Raw genomic sequence first — 13685 nt, forward strand, 5'->3', positions numbered from 1 at the left:
AGAGTGTCTTGAACCTCACTTAGAAGGCTATTTCACAACCTAAACAGGTATTCGTCAGGTGGACAACCAACTTTTAAAATACGTTTTATGTTTTTGACATACACACAAATTTTTAAACATGCAAAGAAAAGTTATCAATTTTTGTTTCGTAGAAAAGTATATTTTTGTTTGAAAATGGTTTATCAAAACTTATCTTTTTTTCTCTCCTTTTTTTCTTTTAGAAATTCCTTTGTTTTCCACGAGTCGATTACGCTGTCAAGCGTAGGACTGCCAACATCCTGAGGAGGTTCGAGCCGACTACCGCTAGACTTATGTCGGTGAAGGATACCATATCCTATTGTTCATCAAATGTCTGAATCTTGATGTTATAGGATAGGACATCTTTCTGCTCTATCTTCGGTGTGCCTTTATCATCAACACCGTACGCGCCAAAACGAGTACTTGCGACCTTGCTTGATGGTTTCACGTATAGTAAAAGGCTATACGTGGACCCTTATGCATCGGGCTTAAGCATCGAAAAACCCGAACCAAGAAGCAAGGAAAAAAAGAACAAAAATAGGGTGAGAGAGAGGAGACACTGATCCATCTAAAATACTGAAAAGGAGAATGGATCAGTTCCCAAAACTCGTATCGAAAAGACCTGGAAAGGTACGGCCCGAGGTCTTTCCTAACAAACATAAAATATCCCTTTGCGCTGATTCTCCAAACCCCAAGAACGCAGGATTAATCAAATCAACCAAATACTCTCGCAAATAAAGCTTGCAAATCCTCCCCAGATCCCAAAGTTGATATCAAAATCTTCCAACTTTCGAATTAATCCATAACTTCACATATCAAACAAGCATAGAAATCTTCCCATAAAATCATGTAAATGCTCACGATCGGGATCACTACACAGAGCTGAATAGTAGGTAGGACTCACGGCCAGGGTCAGCAGAGAAGAGGAAACAACCAACAAGGCTCATAACCAAAGGCAGCCTAAAAGACAATAGGTAAGGCCTACAGTTAAGGCAACAAAGGGGCCCAAAAAGAACTAATAAAGCTCACGGTTTAAGCCAACAAAAAGACCTCCAAAGGCAACTATGCTTCCCTGACAATCATGAAAGGATAATTGAAATAATTATAATTTTTGGGATGACAAACTTGATTCATCCACGACATTCAAGCCAATCAAGCCTAGCAAGAAGGACCAAATCACACCCAATGACTTACAATAGGCCTCATGGGTAAGTACCAAAAGAGGAGGCTGATTCAATCCACATCACAAACCCATGGCTAGGCACCAAGCAAACATCACATTGCGGTCTCAAAAACTGTCAAATCGATCCATCAAAACCAAATATCAGCCTTCGAATGGAAACAACACAGCACATCCAAAACAGGTTCTCGGGTAAGAGCCGAAACCAACAAGAATAAAAAAGAACCAAGCCATCTCTCGGATAGGGACCAAAGACAAGCAAAGCAAATCATCAAGACTCTCGAGCAAATATGAGTTTTAAAGACTCAATCAAGGGCTCAGGAGTAGGAGTTAAAACAAGCAAACCAAGCTCTCAAGTCAAGCCAAAACCCGGCCACAGCTAAGGCTTAAATCCAAGTTACAACGAGATAGTCAAAAGAAAACATTCCCATACCCCTGAGATACCAAAATATAGAAACGACACATACTTTACACAAGAACTACAAAATTATTGTGAATCAACAGAAATTTATCCATCACACGTTTCTTTGAGCTCGGTGGAATACCAAAACCGAGCCCAACAGGGGCCTCCATAAGGATAGAGCTCTATTCATTTTAATTCCAAAACCGAGACTCCAAACCCAGCCAAAATCGAGCTCAACAAGAACCAGAAACCAAAACCGAGCTCAGCAAGAACCAAAAACCAAAAAAAAAAATCGAGCTCAGCAAGAATCAGAAGCCAAAAACAAGCTCAGCCAGAACCAAAAGCCAAAGTCAGAGCTCAACAAGATTAAAAAAGGCCCAAACATTGATATATAAATTCATACTTTAATAGAAATTAAAGTTCCAGCCACCTGTAGGTAGAATCGAGTCATTCAGAGCTAAGAAACAACCTGCATGTCTAAATATCCCAAGCATGAAATTATTCCAATAAATATATGAACAAGGGAGGAACTTCACGAGGAGCTGAACTAAGCCCTCATAACAAGCTATAACACTTTCCACATTAAATAGGTTTTCTTATAGCATATATTTCAAACCAGGGAAAGCCACAGGAAGCCAAAACCGAGCCCCCAAACATGCATAAAATAGTAAAATGCACTCCCTAGCATGCATGAAAGGCTAAATAACCTCTCCAATATTTCATACCAAACGAAAATAAGTGAAAAGCTTCATAATACTCATCCCAACATGCTTGCAAGAGGAGCAAAAATCATTTCAAAGTCATGCCTTAACTCCCTAAATGTTTCCAACGTAAACATGCCACAAGAACCATGAATATGTCATAGCCTCCCTAGTTTAAGCGAGTAACCAAGTCTAATTTTAACACATGCTCACATTTTCATTTCCAAATGCACTTGAAGTAAATATCTCAAAAATATATCCAAGTAAAATGAACTAGCATGCTGTATCCTCCATTTAACCGAGCAAGAGGAGGCTCGACAGAGAGAAAACCTCAGGAAACCAAGGCATAGGAAAGAAATGGAAGAAGAGGTACCTCCTCAATGCAAACGTAAAGCACAGCAACACAAGAAGCTACCTCAAAGAAATGCTCTCACAGAAATTCCCTTTCCAATCTCCTCACAGTCAAAATTTTTACTCTCCTCTCAGAAAAACTTTTCTCAACAACCTCAAAAAATTTCAAAAGGAACTGTGTTTATAGGCAGAGAACAGAGGAGAAGAGAAAGATGACCACCCCCAACTGTCCACGACACTCGAATCGGGCCAAAGAAAAAAGGACACGCTCCCCGCTCACAGAAGGTGAAGTCACCGAAGCCTCTCGGACCGAGCGGCGAGACTAGGGGCAGCGAGGGAAGCATCGGGAAGAAGAGAAGATATTGCCGTTCAAGTGTACCAGGGAACAAGCTTCCCAGAGTCAAACTACCAAGAAAAGGAAAACCACAGCTCAGAGAGACTTGCACGGCTTCGGGAAGGAAGGCCGCGGGCAGCAGCACGTCAGGCAAGGACTAACGAGGTCAACCTTCTCTCGTGCGGAGGAGGAAGAGTTCGGTCGGCTCGAGAACGAGAAAGGGAAAGGGCTAGGCACGCGAACGGGAGAGGGAAATGAGGCAGAGCTCGTGTGCGTGCGTTAGGGGAGTTCGTAGTCTGTTTCGTCATCCGGGGTCGCTCGGATGATGTCGTCGACAAACGAGTCAATTAGTCGAAAACGCGTTAAAATTCAAAATTTAAATTTTGGCCAGCGGTCGATCGCTTCAAAAGTTTTATTCAAGTCTTCGATAGATAACAGTGCAAGCGATGTGAATTGTGGCGATCGGACGTGTCGACTCTCCGAATTGCGAAGTTTATGCGCGCGAGACTGCGAATTGTGCAGAATGTCACCCTAAGACTCAAAAAGGTCCTATAGGAATTCCTTTTGGGTTTCCTCATGTCGGCTTCACCCGCCTTATGGAAGTCGATACCACACATGCGAAACTCCAAAAAGGGACAGAAGTGGGTTGAATTTTTAGAACAAGGCGGGTTCCATTTCTAAGGTTCTAAGACAGTCGAAGGGAGATCCCTAAGGCTAGATCCTAAAACCTAAGAGGAAGACTATATCTCACTAAAAATGAGGTCAACAAGGTAGAGCTAGGATGACTTGGGCATATCGTATAAAAATTATCTTAATTTATTAGAATTAAGTGAAAATATGACACTAAATAGGATGCAGTGGAGAAAAATGATTCATGTAGCCGACCGCACTTAGTGGGATAAAGGTTTTGTTGTTGTTAAAGGTTTTGTTGTTGTTTGTTGCTTGGTTGATGAGGAAATGAGTTATTTTTTCTTTAGGGGGGTCATTTGAGTTATACTGGTTATTGAATATATTTTTCTTTCTAAGATTGGGTATGAAATTGTCAAAGATAAAATGCATTTTTCTAATATTTTATGGTAAATCCAGTTACTTGTTAATTACAAGGGAACTAAACCATATGAAACTGTGAATTAAACTGTATTTGCAGTACCTCCATTTCATTCAAACTAAACTTACTCTATGGCTCTGAATTTAACTTAACGACTTAACTTACTTGAAGGAATAGTTAAAATATCATAATCATTCGTTTATTGATTTAGTCTTACAATCTGATGTCATTAACCGTTTTTGATCTTATTTTCTTGTTTGAGTTGTCATTTGACATTATATTCTGCCCTTATAATTATATCTTTTGTCTTGTTGTGCAATCTTAATGGAATAATTTTTCAGCCTATTTTATTATCTCTTCTCCAGATCGAATGTTGCTGCATCAGATCCAGTGAGTGAATTTTGGAATCTTGAGGAGGATGCGACCTCTGATGAAGATATATCAGAATCTGAAGGTGCTTACTAGTTTATGATAATGTAAAAAGTTCATCCTTTATTCTTGTTTTGGAAGTATCCATCGAAACAATATGTGTGTGTGTGTGTGTGTGTATTTATAAAGGGGATGCACAAGAGTGTGCAATTTATAGAGGAATTAAGTTGATGTGTCATAAATTAAAATTACGGGAGAGGATAATTGAATGTAGGCTAAGACGTAGTACAAAGATTTCTCATGATCATTTTTTATTTGTTTCGAGCAGGTCTTCTTTGGAAGCTATACATTTATTGAGAGGTCTGATGGAGAAGCTCAGAGTTAATAAGGAGGATCTATATTTGATTTTTATTGATTTAGAATAAGCTTACGATAAGGTTCCAAGAGATATCCTTTGGAGAGTTCTTGAGAAGAAAGGTGTTGATATGACATATATTCAAGTCATTAAAGATATGTATACTAGAGTTATTACTAATGTTTAAACAGAAGGAGGATTGACCAAATATTTTCTTATTTCTATTGGATTACATCAGGGATCGGCTTTAAGCCCATATCTTTTTGCTTTAGTTATGGATGGTCTTATTGGACATTTACAGGAAGATGTACCTTGGTGTATGCCTTTTGCTGATGATATCCTTCTCGTGGATAAGACAAGAGAAAAAACTTAGGAAAAACTTGAATTACGGAGGTATACACTGGAGTCTAAAGACCTTTGTTTGAGTAGAACTAAAACTGAATACATAGAATGTAATTTTAGTAGTATTTGCTCTAGTGACAGAAGAGTAACTTTGAGTGATCAAATTATTAAAAGGTGTGAACGATTTAGATATCTCGGGTTTATTGTTCAAAGCGATGGTGATATAGATAGAGATGTTATTAGTAGAATTCAAGTTGGTTGGTTGAAGTGAAGGAATGCTTCTGGCCTATTGTGTGATAAAAAAGTACCGCTTAGGCTAAAAGGAAAATTTTATAAGTTGATGGTGAGACCTGCAATGCTTTATGGTGCGGAATGTTGACATTTAGAAGAGAAGCATAATACTAAGTAAAGTGTTGCCTAGATGAGAATGATTAGGTGGATGAGTGGTTTTACACTTAGAGACAAAATGCGAAATGAATATATCTGTGATAGGGTTGGTGTTGCTCCAGTGAAGGGCAAAATTGGAGAGAGTCATCTTAGATGGTTTGTTGCATTAAACATCGACCATCTGATGATCCAATTAGGAGAGTAGATGTTTTAGATTTGACTTTTGTTAAGAAAGGCAGAGGTAGACTTAGGAAGACTTGGGCTTATTGTATAAAAAATGATCTTAATTTATTAGGATTAAATGTAAATATGACACTAAATAGGATGCAATAGAGAAAAAGGATTCATGTAGCCGACCCACTTAGTGGGATTGAGGCTTTGTTGTTGTTGTTGTTATGCCCGTTCATGGACCGGTCCCTCCTAAACAGGTTGAAAGCCAAAGCCATTGGCCCGCCACAACAGCAAGCATGTCGATCCTGCTCGGGAGAAGAAATCGGGCGGCACGTTGCTGCGACAGAAAGGGGCAGCGGACAGGTTGGGTCCACGAGAGGCTTAATTACATACTCAAGGAGGAGAAATTAAAGCAAATTTGGGGGGAAAGTAGAAAAGGAAAGTTTTTCAAATATTGTGGGAGGATTCTAGTAAAGAGAGCAACTTATGGTTTGTTTTCTTTATGCATGTTTTGTTGGCTGATGTGTTTTTCTTCTTGTGGTGTTCCTAGCGACGTTTAGGGTTGTGAAATAGTCGATCTACCTCTCGAATTGTAGATCTCCCTTGTATCTTACTTTTTTGCCTTTGTTTGTTTGTTATGAGCAACCTTTTTTTTGCATTTGTCTTCTATCTCTTGTTGTTCCGTGATTGTTTGCTCGCTTCTTTTGGCGTCGGAGCTTATCAAGTTGGTATCAATGCCAAGATCTTTGTGGGATGATTGGAAAGAAAGTAGATGTGCTGGAAGGAGAGGTGCCGCAAATCAAATCGGGAATGGAAGAGAAGTTTGCCTCCTTGGAGGATAGGTTTTCTTCAATTGAAAATCGAACGGATGATGAGTTTGAGAGCATAGGAGAAATGTGGGAGATGATGAAAAAAGTCATGGTGATGCAATCCAAATCGTGTCGATCACTCCTGTTGCAAACCCTAACCACGAGTTGATCAGGGAATTCTTAGTCAGGTCAAAAAGGAAGTTGATCGAGCAAGAAGACAGCGCAAAAGATATCATCTACCTACAGAAGCGTCCTACTATGACTCCTAAAGGAGGGGGAGTGGGGACTTTTGATGGAGGGGGATGGGCTGAAAATCGGAGGGATGATTTAAGAGGCACGGAAGATGCATATGGGTGGGTGTATTGGGCGAAGCGATACTTTGCAATCAATGGGCTAACAGATGAAGAGAAACTCATGGAAGCAGGATTATGATTGGAGGGAAAGGCTTTAGCGTGGTTTCAGTGGATGGAGGAAAGATATATGGTACACTCCTAGAAGGAGTTTAAGGAGTGCTTGTCGGTGCATTTTCGAGCTATTAGGGAAGGAGATCTACACGAGCAATTTGTGCTCTAACTCAGGAGGAGACGGTTACAAAATACCGAGAGAAGTTCGAGCTCTTCTTAGAGAGGTTGAGGGGGATTTCTGCAACAAGACTGAAAAAAACTTCTTGAAAGGCCTAAAGCACGACATACGAGCAACCATCCGCCCCTTGAGATCGCAAGATTGAGGGAAATAATGGAGCTCGCTCAGATGATGGAAGATTATAAAGAGTGAGAAAGACCAGCAAAGGCAGCAACATCAGAGGATTCTACAAGAGCACTTTGACATCCACGACATTGAGGACCCATACATTGTCATTTCAGAAAGAGTTGTCGAAGGAGAAGAATACAAGAACTCATCCTGGAGGTAATTTCAAGCGTCTCACAGATGCAGAAGTGCAGGATAGGAGAAATAAAATGATTGTGTTATCGTTGTGACGAGAAATATACCCTAGGCCACTGTTGCAAGGAGACACCCTTAAGATTCTTCTAGTTCAAGAGGAAAATATAATGAGTGAAGAATCAAAGGAGGACGCGGCAGAAGAGGAGCATCTGCATTTGGATGTGACAGGGTTGTCCCTCAATTCGGTGGTGGGATTTACCCCGAATCACACCATGAAGGTGGGGAGTGGATTAGAGAACAACCGATTTTAGTGTTGGTAGATAGCGGGCTGCATGTAACTTTATCTCAAATCTGGTCGTGGAGAAGCTAGGGTTGGAGCTGACGACTACAGGGAGCTTCAACGTCGTGATGGGGATAGTTAAGGTGGAGAAAAGTTGTGGAATTTGCAAGGGGTTGGTTCTGATACTACATGACCTACAGGTGGTGGAAGACTTCTTTCCCTTAGATTTGGCAACACATATGTGATTTTTGGGATGAAGTGACTGCTTACGTTGGGAGAGATGAAGGTGGATTGGAAGTCCCTGACAATGGAGTTCCAAGTACAGCGTAGAAAGGTGATGGTGAGAGGAGATGCTCGTTTATGCAAAACTATGATGTCGTTCAAAACCATATTAAATTCGGTACGGGGAAAGAGGCAGGGCTACTCGGTGAAGTTGCAGAGCATTGTGGAGATTTGTGATTCAGAGTTGACAGAGTTTCTTGAAGGGGTACATCATCTCTTACAGTAGTTTACGGATGTCTTCCAACAACTAAGCCGGTTACCTCCCTGAGGGAGCATGATCACGCCATTGCCTTGAAGGAGGGTATTTCCCCCATCCCCCTATCCGCATCAGACCTTTCAGGTACCCCCAGATTCAGAAGAATGAGATAAAGAAGTTGATTCAAGAGACGAGGCCGGGATTATCTGGCCTGGTGTGAGTCTTTTTTCCAGTCTCGTCCTATTGGTGAAGAAAAAAAATGGTAATTGGAGATTTTGCGTGAACTACCTGGCTTTGAACAAGGGGATGATGTGGACAAGTTTCCTATTATTGTGATTGATGAGTTACTGAATGACCTTTATGGGATAGTCATTTTCTCAAAAATTGATTTTAAGTCGGAATACCACTAGATCAAAATGAATCCAGCAGATGTGCACAAGACAACATTTAGAACACGAATTGCATTATGAGTTCTTAATGATGTCGTTTGGCCTAACCAACGCCCCAACGACATTTCAAACCCTCATGAATAGGGTTTTTCAACCCTATCTCCGGAAATTTTTCCTAGTCTTCTATAATGATAGTGTGATATATGGTCCTATAGAGATAGAGCATGTGGGGCACCTAAAGACAGTCCTGGAGACGTTGAGGGAGCACCAATTGTATGCCAACTTGAGGAATATTCTTTTGCACAGTTTCAGGTGGAGTACCTAAGACATGTGACCAGAACGGGAGTTGCAGTGGATCAGTCGATGATCAAGGTTATGATTGATTGGCCCTTATCAAGGAGTTTTAAGGAGTTGATATGACACGATATTTGTGAGAAGATATGACACGATAGCATGGTCACTGACGGAGCAGTTGAAGAAGACAATTTCAAATGGGGGAAGCAATGACACTGACATTTGAACATCTGAAGAGGACTACGACTTGTGTACTGGTATTAGCACTTCCATATTTTAGTAAACCATTGGTGGTGGAGACAGATTTATCAAGGTACAAATTGGGAGCAGTGCTCATGCAGAATCAGAGGTCGATTGCCTACTTTAATCAGGTTCTTAAGGCCAGAGCGAGGCTAAAGTCAATATATGAATGAGAATTGATGGCAATTGTTTTTATCATTTAGAAGTGGTGACCCTATTTATTGGGATGACATTTTTTTGTCATGACAGATTAGAGGAGTTTAAAGTATCTTCCGGAGCTGCGGATGGTGATTGAGGAGCATCATAGATGGCTATCCAAGCTACTGGTGAATGATTTCGAGATTCAGTACCGACCATGATTGGAGAACAAGGCAGCTGACACATTGTCGAAAAAGATGGAAGAACCCCAATTGACGACCTTATCGGTACCCTTGGTCCTAAATTGGGAAGCCTTGAGACTGAAGAGCGAAAGAGATGAGGAGCTGAGGAAGATGAGAGCCTAGTTACTACAAGATCCAAACAGTCATCTAGAATATGCATTGAGGGGATAGCAACTGTTCCACCTGAGGTAATTCATGCAATCCAAGTCATCAGAGCGTATTCCCAAATTATTACAAAAGTTTCTTGCGATCGGGGGATACTCAAGGGTGCAAAAGACATACAGTCGTCTGGCGGCAGAACTTTATTGGGTGGTGATGCGCAGAGAGATTGAGGACGTGATGGCAAAATGTGATGTGTGACAGTGGCACAAGTACTTAACCACGACACTATGAGGGTTGCTACAAACATTAGTGTTACCAGGGAAAGTTTGGAAAAAAGTGACGATAGATTTTATCGAGGCATTGCCACGGTCAGAAGGATTCACGGTGATCATGGTGGTCGTGGATCGCCTAAGTATGCACCTTTCACTCTTTTATGACATCCCTACATTTTTGTCTTAGTCGTGGCAGTGTTTTTCCGGTAAGTGGTCCATTTGCCCGGGGTGATGGAATCAATTTTATTGGATAGGGATAAGGTGTTCCTCGTTCACTTCTGAAAAAAGCTATTCATATTGCAGGGAACAACCCTTAAAAGAAGCATCACATATCATCCCCAGACTGATGGGCAAACAGAGGTGGTCAACAAAAGTATGGAGACATACCTGCGTTGTTTTGTATCTAATACACCAAAGCTATGGGCTAAGTGGTCGCATGAGCTGAATATTGGTATAATATTTTGTATCACAGCTCAGCACAGACAACCCCCTTTCAAGATATTGTATGGGCATGATCCACCTCACTTAATACATTATTGGCATAATACCACACCGATATTCAACGTTGATCAGTACTTGGAGGAGAGGGACAGGATACTAGCAGAGCTCAATGTTCATTTTATTGAGGGCTCAACAAACATTAAGAGCAAGGCTGACGGACACAGGAGAGAAATGCAATTTGAACTAGGAGACATGGTTCAATTGAAACTGAGGCCTTTCCGACAGAAGACATTAGTCAGGAGGAGAAATGAAACTGTAACCGCGGGGTGATGGCATGCATCAGAGCAGTGGCCTACCATTTGAAGTTACCATCATCATCCGCACCACACTCGGTTTTCCATGTATCATAGCTGAGACGTGTGATTGGAGATCATACACCCTCGTTTACACTACCGTCGAGACTGACGGAGGATTTGGAAGTGATTTTAGAGTCGCTAGAGATCGAATGAGTGAGCTGAGGAGTAGGGGGGCAAAGGAGATATTGGTTAAGTGGAAAGGACTGTCAGACTATGAAGCAACATGAGAGCTTTACGAGGTAATCCACAAGCAGTTTCCATCCTTCCACCTTGAGGACAAGATACTTCTTTAGGAGGTGAGTAGTTTTACGCCCGTTTCTGAAACGGTCCCTTGTGGACCGATCGAAAGCAAAAGCATCGGCCCGCCACAACAGTAGGCGGGTCGATCCTGTTCGTAAGAAGAAGTCAGGCGGGACCTTTCAGCGGCAGAAAGGGGCAGGGGTCCACGAAAGGCTTAATTACATACTCAAGGAAAAATTACAGCTGGTTTGGAGGGAAAGTGGAAAGAAAAGTTTTCAATTGCTGTGGGAGGATTTTAGTAAGGGGAGGAACCTATGATTTGTTTTTTTATGCATGTTTTGTTGGTTGTGTTTTTCTTCTCTTGTGGTGTTCATAGCGACGTCCAGGGTTATGGAAGGGCCGATCTACCTCTCGAATAGTAGATCACCTTTTATCTTACTTTTTTTTTCTTTATTTGTTTGTTAAGAGCAGCCCACTTTTGAGTTTACTTTCTACCCCTTGTCGTTTCATGATTGTTTGCTTGCTGATTTTGGCGCCAGAGCATATCAATCCTCTTCCATGGAGTTTCTTTTGGTTATTATAATACTTGGTTATAACTTCTGTGTGAACTTACTTTGGATTGTGCCTAACTTGGCTGATCATGTCAACAAGATGAGCTATATTGAAGCTTATGTGGGAGTGGTAAATGAACCATCTTACTGGTTGTTGATACATCTCTCTTACAGAAACAGATTACATGCTCCTTTTCCAGGCATTTGACTTACCGAACTTATTATTTTCTTTCATTACCATCGTGGACGCTGGTTCGCTTCAGATAATAACACTTAATTATCTTACGAGTTAAAGAGCAGTGAAATTTATTCTCAACTGTGAACAAAAGCCTTGTGCTCAATAAACCTTGAACGTTAAATTTTTTTTTGTTTTCATTAGTATTTGCTTACCTTTTTAGTATGAATCACTAGAAACTGCTTCTAATTTGCTGGTTTATAATCTTCTAGTTTATTAGATGTAGGTGTTGCTTATTAGGAGTTTGTCTAAATTGTAGATGAAGCGGTGGCCGTAGAACGTTCAGCAAGGTCCAAGATTTCATCAAAAGCTACTATTGATGAGAAGTTTGAAGCTTTACAACGTGCGGAGGAAAATTATTATCAAAATAAAGACCAAAACAAGCAGGTTTCCCGTCCACTATTTTTTTTTTATTTAGAAGATTTTTGAGTTGGGAGAAAATATTTGGTAGCGAGGTAATACATTATTATACAGAAATAGGTAATACATTATTATACAGAAATGTTCTAATCTTGCTTTCCTCAACAAAGTTTAATTCCCAGAGCGTTGCTTTTAGATTAATCGATTCCATACTGATTGCACATGTTAATTATCATGGTGTGTTTTTGTGCCAGACTACTTAATAGTAATGGATTCCCTTAACTGGTGAAACACACAAAAATGGTATACCATAAAAACTGTGAGGCTATGCTCCTCATGTTGGGCATCTTTTCTTAATAAACCCCCAAAATATCTTCAAGGAAAAACATGAGCATATCGGTGAGGTGGTTGGATTAGGAAGAAAATAGAAGTTTTTATTGCGTGGGGATGGTTTATGTAGAAGAAAATGAATGAATGGCTATCCCAGTTAATTAGAAAATACTTTTTCAATTGAATTTTAAACTTTCATTTTGTTTGTTTTGGAAAGTCATAATCTATAAATATTGTACTATTGTTCTTCACTAATAATTAGTCTAAAAATTATATTGTCCTATGAATTTTAAAATTTTCTTTTTATGTATGTTCCTATGAATTTATAGCCTACATAAAGGTGGAAAGGATTCAGGGAAAGGCATATTGTTTGTAATGACAGGTGTCTCAATTTGAAATTCGTGATTTAGAATTGCAATGATTTGCAGAGAAAAAAGAAGCCTATTGTTATACATGGGCATTTTCTAATGAGTGAATGTACTACTGGATCATCATATTAGTTTTTACCTAAATAATAACAACAAGAAGCCTTTGTCCCACTAAATGGGTTTGGCTACATGAATCGTTTTTCTCTATTATGTTCTATTGAGAGTCATATTTTATTTAATTCTAATAAATTAAGATCTTTTTTTTATACAATATACCCAAGTCTTTTAGGTCTACTTCTACTTTTCATAACAGAAGTCAAATCTAAAACATCTACTCTCTTAATTGGGTCATCAGATAGTCGACATTTAATGTGACCAAACTATCTAAGGCGACGTTGTCTAATCTTGTATGTCACTAAAGCTACTCCAACCCTTTCACGGATATATTCATCTCGCAAGTTGTCTCTAAGTGTACAACCACTCATCCACCTGAATAATCTCATCTCAGCAACACTTAATTTTTATTTCTCTTTTACAGGCCAACAATTTGCGCCATAAAGTATTATAGGTTTCATTGCCATTTTATAAAATTTTTCATTTAAATCTAAGTGATACTTTTTTTTATCACGCAGTATGCCTGATGCATTCCTCCACTTCTACTATCCAACTTGAATTCTACTATTAACATCCTCATCTATATATTACTTTGAACAATAGGCCCGAGATATCTAAAATTCACTCATTTTAATGACTGGATCACCCCGACGCATGGACTATTGTTGAATTGGTCCCAACTCAATTCAGCTAAGAGTGTCTAGTCCAGCATAGAGGTTGGACCGGTCGGCTGTTTGGACTGAAGTTTTGGGCAGGATTTATTGCCCCCTTTCCCCTTATTCTCCCACCTATTTTATTATATATTCATCGTTGTTTGTTTAGGGTTCATTTCTATGTGTTCTGATTTCCGATTCCTGACCGCCAAGCGTTTCCCCTTGTTAGGGTTGTATCCAAGGAAAAGTGTC

At 40.0% G+C, this 13685-nt stretch overlaps 1 protein-coding gene across 4 annotated transcripts in view; it reads left to right on the top strand.

The window, feature by feature from the left end:
* The window catches only part of LOC110025984 (ATP-dependent DNA helicase Q-like 3), an 87875-nt gene that overhangs the window by 57669 nt on the left and 16521 nt on the right, over nucleotides 1–13685 (top strand). For all 4 annotated transcript variants that reach the window (XM_020726699.1, XM_020726700.1, XM_020726701.1 and 1 more), the window contains 2 exons: nucleotides 4401–4489; nucleotides 11868–11995. In XM_020726699.1, coding sequence (XP_020582358.1) covers nucleotides 4401–4489; nucleotides 11868–11995 — 217 coding nt within the window. The remainder of the gene's footprint in view (nucleotides 1–4400; nucleotides 4490–11867; nucleotides 11996–13685) is intronic.

This window comes from Phalaenopsis equestris, unplaced genomic scaffold, assembly GCF_001263595.1.
Source record: "Phalaenopsis equestris unplaced genomic scaffold, ASM126359v1 Scaffold000347, whole genome shotgun sequence".
NCBI classification, from domain to species: Eukaryota; Viridiplantae; Streptophyta; class Magnoliopsida; order Asparagales; family Orchidaceae; genus Phalaenopsis; species Phalaenopsis equestris.